Below are 18,798 nucleotides of genomic sequence, written 5' to 3'. Positions count from 1 at the left end.
CTATGCCTCTCCATAATGAAAAGAGAACTTTAAGAGAACTCAACTGGTGAGGCTATGATAGGGGGAGTGGGAGAAATGAGAGCAGGGAACCCTATCTAGAAAGGTAGTGCAGTAATCCAGGTATAGAGTAGTGACAATTTCAAATAAGGTATGGGCAATAGGAATGTAAAAAAAGGGGACATTTGAGTTGATGAGACATACAGGAGTGAGACCAAGAAAGACAAGTTTTCTTATGCCACTGTTTTTCACATAATTCATCACTTTTGCTTTCTCTTTCTAGAAAGAGGCATCAGGAAAATGTATGCTCCTTTCTATTTTCAAATTTGGTTCACAGGGCACACGCTTTCATGAAGTATGCCAATCTGTTTTCATTCATTACCTGTTTTATTTCCTCTGCAGTTTTGTCTTTCACCATCTCAATGTTAAAGATTGAACTGAGAGTCTGAAAGAGAAAATAACAGGCAATTAACACCCACAAAAATAAAACAGCTTAACTCTATTTCTAAGCCTTGTGGGAAGGAATCTGTCAGGACAGTGAAGCATATCTTTAATAAGCAGAGAACAAGTATAAAAAAACCCAAATGCTCAGAGAAGGCAGCTGCCAAGCCCAGGCAGGGTTTCACCATCCTATTCCCAGGGCGTATCTAAGGGACTTCCCAAATGCTTCATCCTCATTAATGAGCACTGGTAAGAGGAGAAAGTTGGGTTGTTACCTTTAATTTAACTGCTATTCTACCAGGGGTGGCTTCTTATTTGCAAAGTAAACATGTTTTTATTTGATTTTTTGAACACTTCTTCCTATAGAAAGGAAGGGTATCACTATATTTCCTTCGTATTTCCTCTAGCCCCGCCAGGACCCATTCTATGCTAGGGGTCATATCAAGGACACAAAAATTCATAGAACTATTTCTTATCTCCACAGTTGGAAAATCACAGAATCACTGAACCACAGTAAATACGTTCAAATTTGCAGCCTCTTGTTATAGATGTTCCATATGACTTCAGACTTGTATGTTGAACGGAAACCTACCTTGTCCTTAGTGAATCCTCTTCTCAGAGGCTGTTTCCCCAAGGTGTCTGTCTGGAATACATGATAAGACAAGATATTAATCTACACTTTACTCATAAGAAAAAGACCACCAAGCTAGGGGCGGTGCCCAATGTCTCATTTAGTAATTTTGTAACTGAGAATTCACTTCTCGCTACTCTTTATAGTAACTATACACACTGTTAAGAGTTATTGTTTGTGAGACTTTTCTTTGACTAAGATTCTGAGATACGGAGATAAGAAAGGACTTCTTTGTTAGCAATCACCAATTACTAGTTCTGAGTCCATTCTATACCTGACACTATGGATATGAGGGGCTCCTTCCCAGAATGAGGCCTGCTTGGGCTTCCTGTGCTCTTCCCTCTGAGCTGCTCCACAGTAAGCCACAGGGGAGGTGAGAAATGGAAAGACGTATTTCCCCAGGCTGCTTCTTATCTGTGACAGCACTTGTGATGGCAGACATCCTCAACAGACCATAGAGTCTTTTCAAATACTTGGTCTTAACATTCCCTCCATCAAATTAGACTCCTCCTCAAAAAAGGTCAAGAATAAGTGAAAGTGATTATTTTCTCTCCTAGCCCACTATCTCTCATAAAGGCCACAGTCAGGAAATCCTGTTTCGAGTTGTTTCTGATAATAGGGATGGGTTGTTCTGAGTCTTCCACTCAATTTCTTAGCTCAAGACCAAGCCTTTCAGAGAGAAGGAGTACAATCGACATCTGGGATTCTGAAGCTGAAAACACTTTCTGTATAAAACTCTGCCTTTTGTTATTCTGTGCTTTAATGTATCCAAATCTTTCATAAATGATGCCCCTAGAATTCATACCCACAAGTTAGACAAAAGCCTGGTGTAGAAAAACCTACTGGATACACTCTGGTCTTCTTGGTCATACTCCTACACATTGGGCGCATCCTAACGCAGTCTTTCCTTCATATGTAAACCGTCCAGAAAAGAAAAACTTGATTTCATTTTCATACCACTCACCTTCAGATGTATTGTGAAAATAAAACAAACAAAATCCTCCATTCATGCAGCTGCCTTCACCTTTCAATCACTAAGCCCAGTGTATTCTTTTCCTACAATGTCCCTCCAATCCATTCTTTGTTTCTGTTTTCACTCAGAGAAATAAAAAATTTAAGCTCTAAATAAAAGCTTATTGCATTTAATCTAATTTAAGACACTACTGATCTTAAGAAATACCATTATTTTATGTATCAGAAAATGATGCCAATTAATAACAATACTTTCCTATCACATCAATTTTACGACAATTTTGGAGATGTTAAAATGTAAAAAAAAAAAAATGTGGGCTTTAGAACCAATGAAATAAAGTAATTAAAATTATAGTTGAAACTATGTGCCAAGTCTCAAGAGCATTTCATAAAAAATTTAAATGGGTACTTCACTACTCTCCTACAGATGCGTTGGAAATCTGCGGGGAAGACTTTTTTGTTATCACAATAATTGGATGGTGACACCTCCATTTATGGGAGTAGCAGTGGTGCCAAATGAGCTGCAATTTTGCAGATGTGTTCCATATAATGAAGAATTTTCCTTCATCCTGCACAACTTTTCAATGTCTAGCCAGACATCCTTATAGGTGAAAAACCTTTTTATAATTACTTGGGCCTAGAAACTGTTTTTCTTTCTTTCTTTTTCAACAGAGTTTTAATAAACACTGAATTTTTCAGAAATGTAACTACAACATAACTTGAGAGAAGACTGTACATTGAGGAATCTCACGAGGGTCACTGATAACAACACTGCTGATGGTTTGGGAGTTTTTACAATTATCAACACGACACCTGTGTACCAGGCAGCATCTGCTGCTTGTGTATTCATGGTGATTTCACAGGTAGGCGAAAGCATCTGATGACTGTATAAGGTCTCACAGCATAGTGTGCCCTAGAATTTACATACTAAAATATGTATTTTATAAAAAAATACTTTCCTCTATATTACATTAGGGCATTATATTGATTTTTTTCCTCCTGAAATTATGTGTGTAGGTGGGTTATACTGTCTACATTTCATTTCAGGGTAGAAAAGGTGTAATTAAAATTTATTATAAAAAGGGCATGTCGGGTCTCATGTGGTAGGGAACCAATGACTCAAAGAAAAGAGAAGGCTTTGGGAATGGAGTCATTAGCCATTAGCCTTCCTCTATCTAGCTACACAAGACAGACAGTAAGTGAATATTTACACAAGTGTTGCCATAATTTAAATTAAATATTCACTTATTCTGCATCTTGTCATCATAAAGTTGAATTTCTAAGTCTGTTTACAAAAAGGGGCAAAGAGATTTCCCATGTAATACTGAAAGTTTACAATACAGTAATATTTCCAAAAGCTACTGACTTGTAACCTTGACACTATAAATGTTTATTATAGGAAATTGCATTTGTTAAAATATTTGTAGTAGAGAGTTGTTTGGTCACATAAAGTTGTAAACTATGTTTGTCACAGGAGGTTGAATTTGCTCCCCAACCTTGTGATGATCAGTGCATTGACTATTGGTCTTGTTCTAATTAACTCAACCAGTTATGAAAAGACTGAGTGGATTCTCTTAAAATTTAGGATACTCAGGGCAAAAAAAATTATTTCCCAAGTATAAAATAAACATCTCTCATTTTAAAACACAATGTAGAATGCCAATTTTCCACTGTAACTACCTTATTTCAGGCCCATGCAGCCCACACGTGGATTACTGCATATTCTCCCTGATTTCAGCCTCTCCCACTCCAATTTGTTCTGTGTACCACCCTAGATTAGTATTTCTAAAATCATAGGTTATGAAATCAATTTAGTGGATTGTGGCTGAGGTTTTTTAAAAGACGAAAAATAGTAAGTGTGCACTGCATGTAGTAAAAATAAGCATTGTTTTGCAAAAATTTTGTTTCGGTTAAATCATATACATATGTATGAACTAACCTGCAATGTAAAATCTATTTCTTAATGTGGGCCATTGTCACAAAGTTTGAAAAGCACTGCATTAGATAAGTTTTCCTATATGCAGCTTTCAACATGCTTCTCCCCAGCTTTGATTCTTGTTTAAGGATAGTAATAACTATTGAGCACTTTTCTGCCCCCCTGATCTCTACAGCCCACCGCCATGTGTGTCTTGCTCTGACCACCTGACTGCACCTCCTGGGAGCAGGTACTACTCTTTTCATCCCTCTCTATCTCCACTATGACCACAGTACCTTGCCAGAAAGAGCAGGATACCATTAATGGGTGGAGACTGAACTGAATAGAGAGAGGCTATGCTCAGTTCATCCAGCTGACCCATCAATCAGCCCACTCCCAGGATAAGGGTTAGTTGAGGGGCTCTAGAGCACTGGTGAGCCAAGGGGCAGGTCTTACCTTCTGTTCCACACATTTGATAAAGTCACCTTGCCTGGAGTGCCCCACTGGCTGCTTTCGAAACTCAATGCGCTTCTCCAGTCGGGACTCAAAAACAGCTGGGTCAGACCTGCTCAAAGGTAAACCAGAAATTAAACCACCTGGGAATTTTTGGATTTGGAAATAACAAAGCATCATGTTCCACTTCGAGAGAGAGGACACAGGCATTTAGAGGCTGAAGGATTCGCTTAGTTCATCAGGCCTGAGCACAGGCATAGAAATCAAGAAAGTGGAAAAAGAAATTCAGTTATTCCACTATTGTTAAACCTCAAGGGCCTGTGTAGTATCTTTCTCCTGCAGGATATTCCTTAGAGGTGACAAAGAGCTTGGTCCCTCAGGCACTTACACTCTGGGTACTTGGAATTCAAATCCTCAAGATGGGAAGGGGACTTTGAGGTCATCTTCCTGAGTCACTTCCTCTGGCAGGAATCCAACAGCATTCCTACTAGGTATTAAGCTTTTACTTGAACACATCTAATTCTTGGACATCTTCTTCTCCCCGGACCCAGGCAGAACATGTGTTTATTCAGATGCAGGTGATTCAGAGGCTTCAGGCAGCTTATTTTGTAGAAGATTTAGCACCTGAATAGCTCCCTAAACCTCTCTCCAAAGAATCTGCTCCTGCAGATGGAACATCAGAACTTGTCCTTTATGTCAAAATGGGCTGGTCTTCAGGCCTGAAGTCCAGGTTGGGGCTGCTGCCCTTGTTAAGAATTCTTCCGGCTGTGTAGCTGACAATGCAATATTTGGCTCTGTATACCTTGGTGAAGACATTATACAGGGACTCCAGCTCCTCAGTGAAGAGACCTGTTGTGTCACAAGTGAGGTCTGCAGGATCCAAGGACATCTTGGTCACCTCTCTGGTTGAGTCCTTTCTGGTCAAGGCACTGTAGGGGCCCCTTTTCCATAAAACTCCTTTCCGGAGGTGACATCAAACACCACTTCCTTCACTGCCACATATGTGAACAGATCTTTTCTTCCCCTCCATAGCAGGCCAGCTCCTCAGTACAGAGTTGCTCCAGGAGTCCTGCTTGGTAGAGTGTGGCACCTGCCCAGCCAGGGCTGCTAGCGCCAGGACCAGGGTCAGTGCTGCCAATGTTTACAGCCACACCTGGGCCTGTCATGGAGACTGGACAGAGAGAGCGAGGGGCAGCCTGGGCAGTGGAGTCTGTGCATTCTCACCTTGGACATCTTTTATTATTAAAATTCTCTGAGCTTAAATTTATCCCTTTCTATCTTTCACCCTCAGGAACAAGAGAAAATGTCTAATTCCTTTTATACGAGCACCTGAAAATCATTATTAAGTCACCCCCTAGATTTCTCTTCTCTAGGTTAAATTTCCTTAGTTTTCTTGGCTCCTTTCCATATATGTGATTGGTGACTCTTTCCTCACTGCGCACCTGCTCTCTGCACACTCTCGCTTGTCCACACTCTAGATAGAGTGGGCCTGAAACTAGCTCAAATCCTCCTAACCCACCAACACAATGTACACTTTGGTGAAGACATTATACAGGGACTCCAGCTCCTTGGTGATGAGAGGTGATGCAAAACCCCAGACACTGGACTGGAATGGGGTCAGCAGCGGACACAGCCTTGTCCTGCTGTTGGTTCACACCGAACTTGCTGCCGGTGCTCAAGAGCTCAGCTTTTAGTGCGTATGCCCCAGCAGGAACCAATCAGGACTGTAATTCCTTTAAAAATATCTCATGATAACCTACCTGTTTGGTCCTGGGCCCGAAGTCCAGGCCCTGTTTTGCATCTTCCCCTAACTGACCTTTTTTGGTCCTGCTTTCGAATCTCCCTTTTCATCTACCTCAACCTCATGCTCTTTTCCTTTTTTGTATCCACACAGCTTTCCCTCTCACCTCCCCAACTCTTCTCTCACTCAGCTTCTTCTAGGACTTACCCTTTCCCTTCTCCTTTTCATTCATTTAGCAAACTTTTCTTGCTGTCTCCTGCCTGATGGCTACCTTGCTGGACTCTGGGGATACAAAAGTAAACAAGCCAGAGGGCTTACCTTAAGGAGCTTACTATCTAGTGGGAGGGACAGACATGTAAATAAGTACATTAAAGGGCTACAGGGATGATCATGAAAATTTGCTCAAACATTCCCAAATGGTTGAGGTGGTTTCATGCCTCTGTACCTTGGCTGCTGCTGCTGCTGCTGCCCCTATCTGGAACATCCTCCCTCAACCCAAGAAAGTTCTGGTAATAGGCAAAGCTAGAGAAGCAAGACTCAAAGCCTGTGTGGAACACTATGGAATATGGACATTATCCAGAGGTCAGTGGGGTGCCTTGGAAAGCTCACTCTTCAGGAGGTAGCAGCATGTGTAAATGCTGATAGGAATGATCTAGAAGGGAAGGAGAGTAAAACCAGTCACTCATTTGCTCATGAGTAAGGATGAATGGCAGCTGTCAAGAATTCAGAAGATGAATAGACAACTCTGAGATGCTTGTCTGTGAAAGGGATCAACGAGAAAAGCCTGAAGAGGGATGAAGGCCAAGGAAAGGTTTTTAAGATGACAAATACTCAAGTATATCTGAATGCAGTTGGAAGGAGAGCAAAAATAGTCATTCATTTATTCTGTTATTCTTTCAAAAAGAGACGAAAGATCACTATAGTAGCAGTGGGATGATTGTGGGTGGAGGGGTCCAAGACCGGAAGTGGGAAGACTAGCTGGAGGACCACAGGAGTCCAGGCAAAGCTGATGGAGGAGTAAATTAAGGTGTGGAAGTAGCGAAGAGACAGAACTCGAAAAGAAGTTACAGTACGCACTTCTGGTTTCCCTTCATAAGACAACTGCCTGCCTACCCTGCCAAATTCTCACCCAAGCCCTTAAATTTTCACCTTTGGTCTCCTTCAGCTCCTTCCACTTGAACTCTTCAGACATTCCCATGGCCCCTTACATCCACCTCAACTCCCTCTAATCTCCAGGTCCTTCCCTCTGGAAGCTGAGGGGTGGTGTTAGGAACTCGGATTCCAAGTCGGATGGATCCCAACCAGCAGTGTGACCTTTGGCAGGTCTTTTACTCTCTCTGACCCTCAGTTTCCTCATCTTAAATCAAGGATGCAACTGACGATCCAGCTTTGACACTGTCAGTCTTTGATGCCCTGCTCCCACCCCAATCTCCTTTCCTTGCAGTCACGACTGTAGCTAGGAGCCTGGGTACCCGAGTTCCAGGCCAGGCCTCGGCTGACTCAATATTTGACCGTGAGCAAGTGAAGTCCCTTCTCTGGAAGGCTCCATCTTCCCATTTGTATAACAAGCCCAGGTCTCTTGGAGCTGCCTGCTTCATAAGGGCTGTCCTGAGGGTCCACCTCAGCGTTTGGAGAACTAAAGCACAAAGACAGACAGCCGGGAAAGCGCCAGAGCTCTGCAGAGACTCTCAGCTCGGACACTAGCTGTGTGATCTTAGCCAAGGGGCCTGCCTCTCTGGGCCTACAGACATCACCTGCAGCGCGGGGACACAACCGGCGCCCGCCTCGCTGGACAGTGGGCAGCACGGAAAGCGCCCGAGACACCAGAAGGCGCGCCGCCCGCTCCCGCCCGCCGCCGGCCGGGCCGCACCTGCGCAGCTGCTGGATCTTGTCGCGGTAGCGGTCGTAGAAGGGGTTGGCCTCGAGCTCGGCCCCGGCCCGGCTGCCGTCGGCGCCCCCCGCGGGTCCACCCGAGCCGCGGCGCACCGGGAACACGCGCAGCTGCGCGGGGCACACGAGCCCCAGGCCCAGGGCGCGGCTGCGCACGGCGCACAGCCCCCGGTAGAGGCCGGCCACCTGCAGGACGGCCGCGCCCGCGCCGCCCGCCGCCGCCGCCACGGCCGCCATGGCCTCCTCCTCCTCCGCCGCCTCCTCCGCTTCCTCCTCGGGCGCGTCGGCCTCGGCCCGCAGCCCGCGCGCCCGCTGCATCACGCTCCGGCTCCGCCGCGCCCGCGCTCCGGCACCGAGGTTCCGCGCCCCCAAGGTTCCGGGCGCCGGGGAAAGGTGGGGCGGGGAGGAGGGGGCTGCTGCGCCGGCCCCGGCCCCGGCCCCGCCCCCGCGCGCTCCGCCGCTGGGTGTGCCGCTGCCCGCCTCCTCCCCGAGCCTGCCCAGGTTCACGCCCTCCTACTCGGGACCAGCAGCCTCTGCGCTCCAAGTGGCCTCTTGAAAGCCTCTTGGACCTGCTGGTCCTCGCGGGGCTTGCTCCCTTTTAAACTCTGCACACTCTGCGCTCGTCTTTCAGCATCGAAGGCCCTTTCATCAACTATGTTCACAGTAGCAGCTTCTCTTTACTGAGCGTTTCTCGGTGCGGGACACTATCGGCTTCACACCCTGTGAGGCAGGTTTTTTCCCCTCATTTTACAGATTAGGAAACTGAGGCTGAGAGTCATGAAGAGACCTGTCCTAGTTCTGCCCGAGGGCTGAACTCTTTTAAGATGCCGGCTCCCTCTAAAGCCTTGTCTCTCTCTGCTTCCTGACATCCACCTTTAGCTCCAGCTGAACTGAACTACTCTCCTCCCCAAAGGGACACCTCGATTTGTCCTTGACAAGTCTTTATTCTTGATCCCCGCAATGCTCTCTCCTTCCTCTCTCTCCACCCGATGCCGCCATCTTCTTCAATCCCCTGAAAAGGGTGTGAGCTCCTGGGGTCAGGGACAGTGACATCAACATCTCTGTGTCTCACCTGCTCCTAGGACAGGGCCAGGCCTGGAGCATGCCCTCTGCCTGGGACTGATCAGTTTGCCTTCGTGGAAGTCCTTCCTGTATGCATCTTACCTGATAGAAACCCCTCCTGAATAGTGGACCCCTCAGGGGCAGGGACAGAGCCTTCAACTCTGCTCAGTCCAACCTACCATCATGGAGATGGGCCCGGAGCCCTGGACTGTGCTGGCAGTAGTGTGGTGGACGCTGAAATTAGTAAGTCCTTTGAGGGTGCTGGCCTGTACTTGCCTCAGGATCCTTGCACTGGCTGATCCTCTTGCTTGGACCTGCATGTGGCTGCCTCCTCCTCATTTAGGGCTCAGTTTACAAGTCGGCACCTCAAAGGGACTTTTCTTGATGTACCTCACATCCCTTTATATCCTTTATCCCATTACCTTATTTTATTCTCTCCATATCAGTTATGACTGTCTGAAATTCTTAGGTATTTATTTCCTTGTTGACATTAATTCATGGAGCTTACATTCTAGTGGAGTGAGACAGACAATAAATAAATATATAATGTTAGGTGATGGTATGTGCTATGAAGAAAAAACAAAGGAGGCTAAGACAGACAGAAGTAAGGAGGCACTTGAGCAGAGACCTGCAGGAAGTGAGGGAGTGATCTGTATGGATATCTGGGGGAAGAGCCTTCCAGATAGAGGGAACAGCAAGTGCTAAAGCCCTGATGCGGGAGCATGCTGGCCCTGCTAGTGGAACGGCAAGGAGGTTATGGTGTGAGGGAGGTATGGAGAGGTGCAGTTACATCACTCAGGGTTTTGTAGGTCTTGGTTAAGGAGTTGGGTTTTAAATCTGAGTGAGATGAGACGTCGCTGTAAGTTTGAGCAGAGAAGTAACATGATCTACTTTTAAAAAGGATCATTCTGGCCGCTGGTGGAATATAGGGCATGAGGGGCAAGGATGGAAGCTCTCCCAAGGTGACCAGTTTGTCCTGGTTTACCTGGGACTTTCTTGGTTTTAGCACTGAAGGTCCTATGTCCTGGAAACCTTCTCAGTTCCAGGCAAACTGGGATGGTTTGCCACTCTACAGTGAGACCAATAATCCAAGTGAGGGATGGTGGTGCTTAGAATAAAGTGAGAGTGATCGGAAAGTGGTCAGATTCTGGGTATGTTTTGAAAGCAAAGCCTAAAGATTCTGCTAATGGAGTGAATGTGGGTGTGAGAGGGAATGAAAGGAGTCAGGGATGACTTACAGGCTTTTGGCCTGAACAACTGGAAGGATAGAGTTGCCATTTTCCGAGAGGAGGAAGGCTGGAGAAGCTTTCGGAGGATGGATGATCAGGAGTTTGGTTTTGGATGTGTTAGTTTGAGCTAATAGACTGGCAAGTAGGGATGTCAGCCAGGCTGTTGGGTGAATGAGTCTAAAGTTCTTAGGAGTGGTCTGGGACAGAGATAAAAAGTTGTGAGTTGTTAGTATATATATGATATTTAAAGCTATGAGTCTGGATGAGATCACTGAGGGGATGACTGTAGATAGAGGGCTGAGGTCCGAGCTCTAGGGCGCATTATTAACATTTAGAGGGGCTGGACCCATGGCTGAATAGTTATTAACTTCAGGCGCTCCGCTTTTGCGGCCCAGGGTTTCACCAGTTCTGATCCTGAGTGTGGACATGGCACCACTTATCAGGCCACGCTGAGGCGGCGTCCCATATAGCACAACCAGAGGCACTCACAACTAGAATCTACAACTATGTACTGGGGGGCTTTGGGGAGAAGAACAAACAAAACAAAACAAAACAAAAAAAACAAGATTGGCAACAGTTGTTAGCTCAGGTGCCAATGTTAAAAAAAAAAACCAAAACCAAAACAAACATTTAGAGATGGGGGAAAATAGGAGAAACCAGCAAAGCAGACTGGAAAGCAGGAGCCAGAGAGGTGGGAGGAGAGCTAAGGGTAAGTAGAATCAAGAGAAAAATCTGTACTAAATAGGGCCCCAAGTCACATGCTGGGGGACCACAAAGAGGGAAGTAATTAAATGATGCCAAGAAGCTGGGCTAGCCCCGGGGGTGCAACCTACAGGGAGGCTGACTTGGGCTTAATTAAGGATGGGCTTTCTCACTGAGCTGCCCATAAATGGATGGAGCTGCCTCAGGAGGTGTGAGCAGTCCCTGACCCAGTCACATCCCAGGGATTGGTTGCCAGGTAGGGGAGATCTACCTCCAGGGTTCAAGCATCTCATGGGAGTTGGACTGGACAACACTCAAAGTCCCTTCAAACTGGAGATGATGTGATTCTGGGAAGCCAACTGAAACAACTGCTTGTTTGACAAGTTGACAGGTTGAAACAACTGTCACAGAGTAGGAGGTTGAGCTGAACCTTGAAGAATAAGCAGGTGTTCCCTGGGGGGAAAAGTGGGAGGGGCACTCCTAGGTGGAAAAGTAGTGTGAGCAAAACTCCAGAGATGTGAACAAGCAGGGTCTGTTAAGGAGTCTGGCCTGGTCAGAAGGGAAAGTGTGTGAAGGATGGGGAGGAAGGTGAGGCTGGAAAGAGATGTAGGGCCAGATGGTAGGGAGCTCCTACAGGACTTGATGCCCAGGATACACTTGCCAGCACTTGCTGAAGGAAGGTAATGAAACAAAAGGGAGATTGTAAGAGCCGAGGGAGTTGGGGTTGATCACTTAGTTCTCTTGAGAAGGTTTTCTCCTGACAACTTGGTCATAGATGTCTTGAGGGCAGGGCTGCCCAAAGCTGTGTGTGCTCCCACTCGCCACTGGGGCCAGGTATCCATCAACTATTCCTTAAAGTTCAGCAACAGAAATAAGCCCCTGAGGGACCTAGAGCCCTTTCCTTGGGGCTTTTCTGTGGGTTCACCATGACGGGGTAGGGGCAGACAATTCAGTGGGTGGGTCAGTCCCTGATAGAAGCAGTAGAGATACACTATGCCCATGAGACACCACTGGATGGAGTCCCTTCCTTCCATTAACCTAAGACTTCACAATCACTGCCCCTGGAATACTCAAGGCTCAGAACCCAGTGACTTTGCCTTTAGGGAACAATGGGCTTGGGCATTCTGGGGACTCCTATTGGCTGGACAGATGGATAATTGAGCTCCCTCTCCCCAGAGCCATCAGTTGGGTACCGAAGCTCAGCCTTATGGATTCCCAACAGGAGGACATGAGCCTCCCTGGAGGTAAATGTCCCACCAATCCCTGCCCATTGCTTTGCGCCCTTAGGTAGGGGGCAGATACTCAGGGAAGAGCTTTTACCTGGATGGGGTGGTGGCTGCTCGCATAGAGGTTGCTAAGCAGTTAGGATATGGTTTCCTCTAGAAAACTAAGGATTCCTTGCGGGCAGAGACCATGTCTTTCTGCCCAACCAAAGGGGCACTATGAATACCTCAGGACCATCACAGCTGGATGGTTAGGGGTTGTGGTGGAATGGGATGGGACATTGGTGTCCCTGTCAACTGGTAAACTTTTACTTCCTTGATGGATCTTGCCTTGAGTGAGGCTTCTCAATCTGATAGATTGGATGTGTCCAGGGTTGGGAACCAGAGGCCTGACTAAGCCGGGGCAGGTCATCCCCTCTCTAGACCTTGCTTTCCTTATCTGCAAAGGGCAAAAGGTGGCCTCTTAAGTTCCCTGGAAATCTAGCTTTGACTGAATAAGAGAATGACAAGGCAAGTCAACGAGGAGGGAAGGAAGGAATGGAGAGAGTGGTTAAGTGGATGGAATGATTGATGAATGGGTTAAGGAGAGGAATGAGAAACAGCTCAGGCCTCAAGCTAGAGCTATCAGCCAGTTTGCCTCTTTTTCTTTCTTATTGCCTTAGTGTGGCTTTCATTGTACTTTGGATTCCTGGGACTGTGTTCTGTGGCAACCGGCGGCTTCATTCTCCTTCTGCACTGGAGGAAGAACTTGCGGCGGGAAGAACGTGCCCAGGAGTGGGTGGAGGTGATGAGAACCACTGCGTTCACCTACAGCCCGCTGTTGTACTGGATCAACAAGAGACGGCACTATGGCATGAATGCAGCCATTAACACAGGCCCTCCCCCTGCTGTCATCAAGACTGAGACTGAGGTCCAGAATTCAGCTCCTCTGTGGGAGTTGGACATCTCCGAGAGTGGGAGCTATGCAGCTCAAGGCAGCAGCCCCAAGGTGGAGGCCCCTGTTCCCCTGCAACCTGAATTGCAGGTGGGCCCACAGCAGCTCCTACCTTCCCCAATGCTGCAGCCCCAGGCCAGCTCTCCATTCCCAATTCTCATCTTTCAGGAGCTTCCCTTTGACTTTTCTCTGTGCCATATACCCCCAATGCTGAATCACTCGGCCTCCTACCCTTTGGCCACCTGTCCTGAAGGCAACGCCTACTTCTATTCCCTTCCCACACTGGCCCTTGGGGACCACTGCTTCAATGCCAAGCCTTTTGCTTCAGAATTGTAGCCTCCTCTCACTGAAGGTGGGAGCTGGAGGTATCAGGGGCAGAGCAGGAAATGGAGTTAACCTCAGGATGGTTGTATTGATACAGAGGCCAGGGCCCATCTGGATGTCACATCATTAAAGATTAAAAAAGTTCAAGGTTCCCTTGTGTCTCACTTGTTGTTAGCAGGGCAAATGTTCCTCCCATTTGATGGGGGCACTTTCCAAACGAAGCTGAAGGTTGCCGAGTAACAAATGAGAACTGGAGGGTTGGCTGTGGGGAGACACACTGAACCAGTACTCGTGATGGGCTCAACATCTCTCTGTCTAGAGTTTAAGACCAAAAACATGTGCCAGACCCTGGGCTAGGTACCCAAAGGCACTGCCCTTCTGTGAGATGTTGAGCACAGCTGCTACAAGAGTGATAGCTGCTGAGGGTGCATGAACTATGGCGATTCATAGTGGCCATGTTGCAGGCAAAACAAGTCATCATGAGACCCATGAGCCACGCTGCACTGCTGGCTGAATCACGTTCTTTGTTAACATCTTTGTTGACGTATTGAGTTCTTACGTGGTTGTCTCTGTACATTACTCCTAACACTAACAAGAAAGCTGCCAAATGGCTATCACCATCCCCCTCTTACAGACGATGAGACAAGGTTCCAAGGGCATTTGCCATATTGTTTTTATTTTACAGAGCTAGTTCTCAAATTTATGTCTGCCTGGCTTCAAAGTTCCTGATCTCCCCACCATACACCATGGTGTCCCTTCCCTAATGATAAGTCTTGCTAGGAAACGCTTGGCAAGATTGTGTGTGTGTGTGTGTGTGTGTGTGTGTGTAGGGTGTAATTAACTTGCTCCACAGATTGGCTTTGGGGAAGGGATGGTCAGTGAACACCCTTTAATTACTCCGAAATAGATCCAGTTTTTAAAATCTTCACCAAAGGGATTCATGGCCCCTCCAAGTTAAGATACACTATATGGGAGTATTAATTTTTGTACCTTCTGGAAACAATCCTAAAAGGAAAGACAAAGATAATAGTGGCTATTTGGTTCTAGTTTAAAGATAAAGTCCAGGTCTGCCCCAGGATGTAAATTTTTCTCTTTTACTTTGGAAATGTGAGGAATGAGGAAATCATCTTACCATAGGTAGATGAGTAAGCTTTATGTATAGTCGTCCCTGAGAGGAAAGGCCACCCAAATTGTGTGTGTGTGTAATCCCAGAATCTAGCAAACAGGTAGAGCTAAGCCCCAGCACCCAAAGGACTCCTCTTGCAATGGACTTCAAGCTTTTTTGTTTTTTAAAACGCAGTGGAACATTTCTTGTAAACATGCTCTTATACTGAATCTCAAAATACATAGCATGCCTAAGTGGAGCTTGACTGATAAGGGGCAGGGGCTCACTCTTCCCTCAGCCTGCCCCCTCCCACCCTGCAGATGCCAGAGAAACGGCCTTCACTTCTTCAGGCCAAAGCCCGTGGTTCTTCAGGCACATTCTTCAACATTGCTTTGTGCCCACCATCTGTTAGTCCCTGCTTTCAAAAGGAGGAAGGAATCCATAAAAATATGGATCAAAGCAGATAAGTTTTTTTTCCTTAGTAATGGTGGGGGCGGGGAGCTCTTAGTCACAGACACAGTGGGAGAAAAAGAAAATGTTTTATTTAGATAAATTAAAATGTCTGTATTACTGATATGAACTAAGCAAAGCTCAAATCAAGTCATGGAAACCTTGAATTCACTCCCTAAATAGAACCAAAATTGCTTATACATTACCAAAATAGCTCCACTAAAGCAAAGTAGATTTACATTTCTTAATATGAGAAAACAACAAGGTAGCTTAGGTTCGTATAACAAACAATACACGCTCTGTAAAATCTCAGGAATACCCAAATGTGTTCTGGTTTGGATATGAGAGCAGAAACCACATCTAGCTGGTGTTGGCAAGCAAGCCAATGAGGTGTGTAGCAAACAAAAGCTGTCACTAAAAACAACTCAACAGCAGGTCATTAGGAGTGTGAGCCCATCACAGTCAAAATCTTCAACTGTGACCAGCAAGACCAATGAGGGGGGCTGACTGGGTTAAGTCCAGCCACGTAAAGTGAGGAAGCGCCAATGGAAGAGACAGTAACCGGTAGCAGATGAAGGGCGTCCACTCTTCGGTGTTGCTGTATCAGACATATTCCTAAGTGCCAGGCCCTTCTCTGCCCTTAAGATGACACTAGTCATCCCTAAACCAGGTTCTCTCTTCTTTTGGTTCTTCTCCTTTTTGCTTCTCTGATTTATGAAGAGGCTCTTTAAGTAAACAGTATAACAGTACAAGGCAAAAGAAAAAAGGACCCAGAAGCAGTGATTGGGATAACTTAGGAAAGCAGCAGCAGGAGCTGCCAAAGTGAAAAAGTAAAAGTATCTGAAATGAAAACCAAAATCAAACTCACCGCCACGACTCAACCTCCCTCTTAGAGCTGAGATGTGGCAGGTGAGGCTTGACTACAGCTTAAGTCACAGGTTGGGTAAGTCAAGCCACATACAAATAAAGATCCCAAATTAACACTGGATAATAGGCTTACGGAGTTCTTTTCTTAAGCCAACGAGTCTGCTCAACTTAGAACCAAGGAGTTCAAGATGCCCTAGCTCTGCCTGGGACATGGGATACTTTCTTAGGCAGTATGACAAGGTATTCACCAGTCTAAGAGTGTAGCATGAACACCTCTGCCAAATTTGGGAAGGGGAAAGGATGGTGCTAATACAGCTGGCTCAGGGATGAGGCTAGCCAGACAAGCTCGAGGTGGGAAGAACAGATAACAAAGAACAAAACTGCCTTCTCCATGTGTAGATGTCTGAAGCAAAAGAAAAGTACATACAACAAAGAGTTAAGGTGTTCTCAAAGTATCTGCCTATGAATAAGAATTTGAAAGTAAAAAGGACAAGCTACATTACCCTCAAGTATATTTCATATAAATCAGTTCTCAAAAAAATACCTTCCAGGTACAGACATATTATTTATGGTACAGTATATACAAATATAGCAGTATAATTCAATTTATTGCTAGAATTTTATTTGGTTGTTACAAAATCTGTAAGGGCATATATATATTAAAAAAAGGAGGGGCATGGAAGGCAGCCAGAAGAGTAAGAGTTATCTTCAAGTTACCTAAAGTGCCAGGTTAATTTTACACTATATGTTAACCTTTCCAAGAAAGTGAAAGCTCAGGTGGGCTGGGAAATTTTCTTTTTAAAAGAAAGAGAAGCATAAGCCATAATGAGGTAAGCAGACACATTCATGGGAAAAGACTTCATCTTGCTTTAATTAAATTTTAATACTTCTAGGAAAAAAAGCTTCTAAAAGCTTAGCCAACACCAAGCTGAACATCATATAAAGAAAAACACCAGCCCTTAAATATTTAAGGGTGCTCAACTGCATTTGTGGCTAACAGGACAACTTGGGAAAAGTTAAAATGTAAATGAGCTCTACTAAAGAAGTCTGTGCCATGAAAGCTTCTCTGGTTTCTCCCTGACTTGGCCTCCAGCACAGTTAAGTCTTGCAAAGTTTTTTCCTTTTGTGATGCCCCAACACTGCTTCTAACAGCAACACAGCACACACATAGGTGACATGGAGGTATAATTCCTTCCAGTCCAGGGACCTTTAGTACCAGGCCTACAGAAGTGTTTAAAGGAAGAAGTATTGCACTTGCTTATATGAGATTTGAAAAAACTTCCTACCATCACATGAAGCCCCCGGCTCCAAGCCTGCTCGCTATCGTCTGGCATCCTCTGGACAGAAAGCCTCTAGCTACTCCTGGGCTAGTAATTGTAAGGAAACCTAATATGGTTTCCTGTGTTTCATTTCCCAACCTTTCTGGCCTTAGCCAAAAGAGGGATACATTAGATTCTTGGTTAGCCTCCAGGTAAAGCCTCAAGGAGTTTCCTGGGTCAAAGTTAGAGGCATAGCTCTCCTCTAAAGCTTCTAGGTAGGCAGGCTAACAGTGACCGAGGGTCTTCAGCTCTGTCATTCAGAATGAAGACAGTATCAGAGGTGGAAATCAGCTACAGCTTTAAGATAGACTTGAGTGGGTGGGCGGGGAAGATAACGTAGCTCACTCAGGGGGGAAATATAGCTCCCTGCTAGATAACTTTGTATGCTCATAAACCCTAAAATAGGATTAAAAATGAGAAAAAAATCCCCGACAAGACTTCTCTGGTTCACAGGTTGGGATTAGCTAAGGAGAAGGGACAAAGAGCCAGAATTTTACTTTCCTGAGCCTGGAGAGGACACTGTCCCCACTGGGTCCACTCTCTAAATCTATTCCCCCAGCCACCAGGCCAAACCCCCTGGCAGCACCTAAAGGAGATGCCTTAGGGAGGAGTGGACAGAGTTTCAGCTGCTACCACCTCAGATTAGTGATTTTTAATAACAAGTCATTTGTTCACATCCTGTTTCAAACCATTCTATTTCCCACAATTATGCACAATTGTTTCTTTCATTTTAAATATTTACAAACAGAAAAGGTCTAACTTTTAAAGGAAACACATTTTCTGACTCTGTATAAAGTGCAGCTAATTTAAGGCAAATTTATGTGAAATATAAAAGGTGGCTTATTCTCTCTATATACACATTTTCCAGTTTTAAAAGATAAGGTCTCCTCCCCTCAAAAAAAGGAAAAGAGAAAAAAAGAGGGCTTGACTTTTTTTCCGGCAATTTTAAAATTAAGATCTTCTTGGTGTCAGGAAATTAGAGATTTCTGAATATCATATTCTACATAAAATGGTCTTCTTTTTTAAAAAAATAACTTTTATATAGCTTTTTCAAACAAGTTAAAAGGTGGCAATGTGTCTGCTATAGTAGTCTGGAGAACTGATGGGTAAGTAAAGGGGTTGTTTTCTTTAGGTGAGTAGATATTAGGTAGTCCAGGGTATATATCAATTTCTAAAATATGCCTGATGAAGCTAGACACCTAAAGCTACTCTTAGCTCCAGGAATGAGTATCTTCCATCTCCATCGGAATCATATGCTCTCAAGCTCTCTGGTTCTGGCACAGCAGAACTTAAGGAGTTAGAGATTTCTTGGTAGGTCAGCTTCCCATCCACGTCCTGGTCATTCTTGTGGAATAAATCCCAGAGATCTGTTAAGAAGGAATTACAAAAAATATATATGTCTATACATATAGCTAAATTTAGTTAACAGTTAAAAAACTAGTCTCAACTGAATTTTAAAAAGCTACTTTTGTAAACTTTGTTTCCAAAAGGTAAAGTTTAGGATCTCACTAAATAAGAAAGACTAATTCTTAATCCTTTAAGA

At 45.2% G+C, this 18,798-nt stretch overlaps 3 protein-coding genes across 5 annotated transcripts in view; 1 reads left to right on the top strand and 2 right to left on the bottom strand.

Annotated features, from left to right (window-relative positions):
* ATPAF1 (ATP synthase mitochondrial F1 complex assembly factor 1) overlaps nucleotides 1-8,480 on the bottom strand; it is a 29,151-nt gene extending 20,671 nt beyond the window's left edge. The window contains exons 1-4 of one of the 2 annotated variants that reach the window (XM_014827891.3): nucleotides 8,021-8,480; nucleotides 4,413-4,521; nucleotides 1,031-1,081; nucleotides 380-442 (exon numbers count right to left, since the gene is read on the bottom strand). In XM_014827891.3, the coding sequence (XP_014683377.3) occupies nucleotides 380-442; nucleotides 1,031-1,081; nucleotides 4,413-4,521; nucleotides 8,021-8,358 (561 nt within the window). In that variant the 5' untranslated portion in view covers nucleotides 8,359-8,480. The remainder of the gene's footprint in view (nucleotides 1-379; nucleotides 443-1,030; nucleotides 1,082-4,412; nucleotides 4,522-8,020) is intronic. The other variant, XM_070509996.1, reaches the window with a different exon arrangement.
* A 4,323-nt stretch (nucleotides 8,481-12,803) lies between these two features.
* Nucleotides 12,804-13,650, top strand: TEX38 (testis expressed 38). The gene has a single exon (XM_044770726.2). It carries the CDS (start codon nucleotides 13,044-13,046, stop codon nucleotides 13,524-13,526), a length of 483 nt encoding a protein of 160 aa, XP_044626661.1. The 5' UTR covers nucleotides 12,804-13,043; the 3' UTR covers nucleotides 13,527-13,650.
* A 1,489-nt stretch (nucleotides 13,651-15,139) lies between these two features.
* EFCAB14 (EF-hand calcium binding domain 14) overlaps nucleotides 15,140-18,798 on the bottom strand; it is a 37,036-nt gene continuing 33,377 nt past the window's right edge. For both annotated transcript variants that reach the window (XM_014827881.3, XM_014827880.3), the window contains exon 10: nucleotides 15,140-18,622. In XM_014827881.3, coding sequence (XP_014683367.3) covers nucleotides 18,447-18,622 — 176 coding nt within the window. In that variant the 3' untranslated portion in view covers nucleotides 15,140-18,446. The remainder of the gene's footprint in view (nucleotides 18,623-18,798) is intronic.

This window comes from Equus asinus, chromosome 5 (assembly GCF_041296235.1).
Source record: "Equus asinus isolate D_3611 breed Donkey chromosome 5, EquAss-T2T_v2, whole genome shotgun sequence".
Lineage (NCBI taxonomy): Eukaryota > Metazoa > Chordata > Mammalia > Perissodactyla > Equidae > Equus > Equus asinus.
The sequence above is the reverse complement of the archived record's forward strand: the minus strand, read 5'-3'. Positions and strand labels throughout refer to the sequence as shown.

Coding starts and splice junctions, on each gene's coding strand:
- TEX38 (XM_044770726.2), top strand. CDS start 13,044: ATGAGAACCACTGCGTTCACCTACAGCCCGCTGTTGTACTGGATCAAC.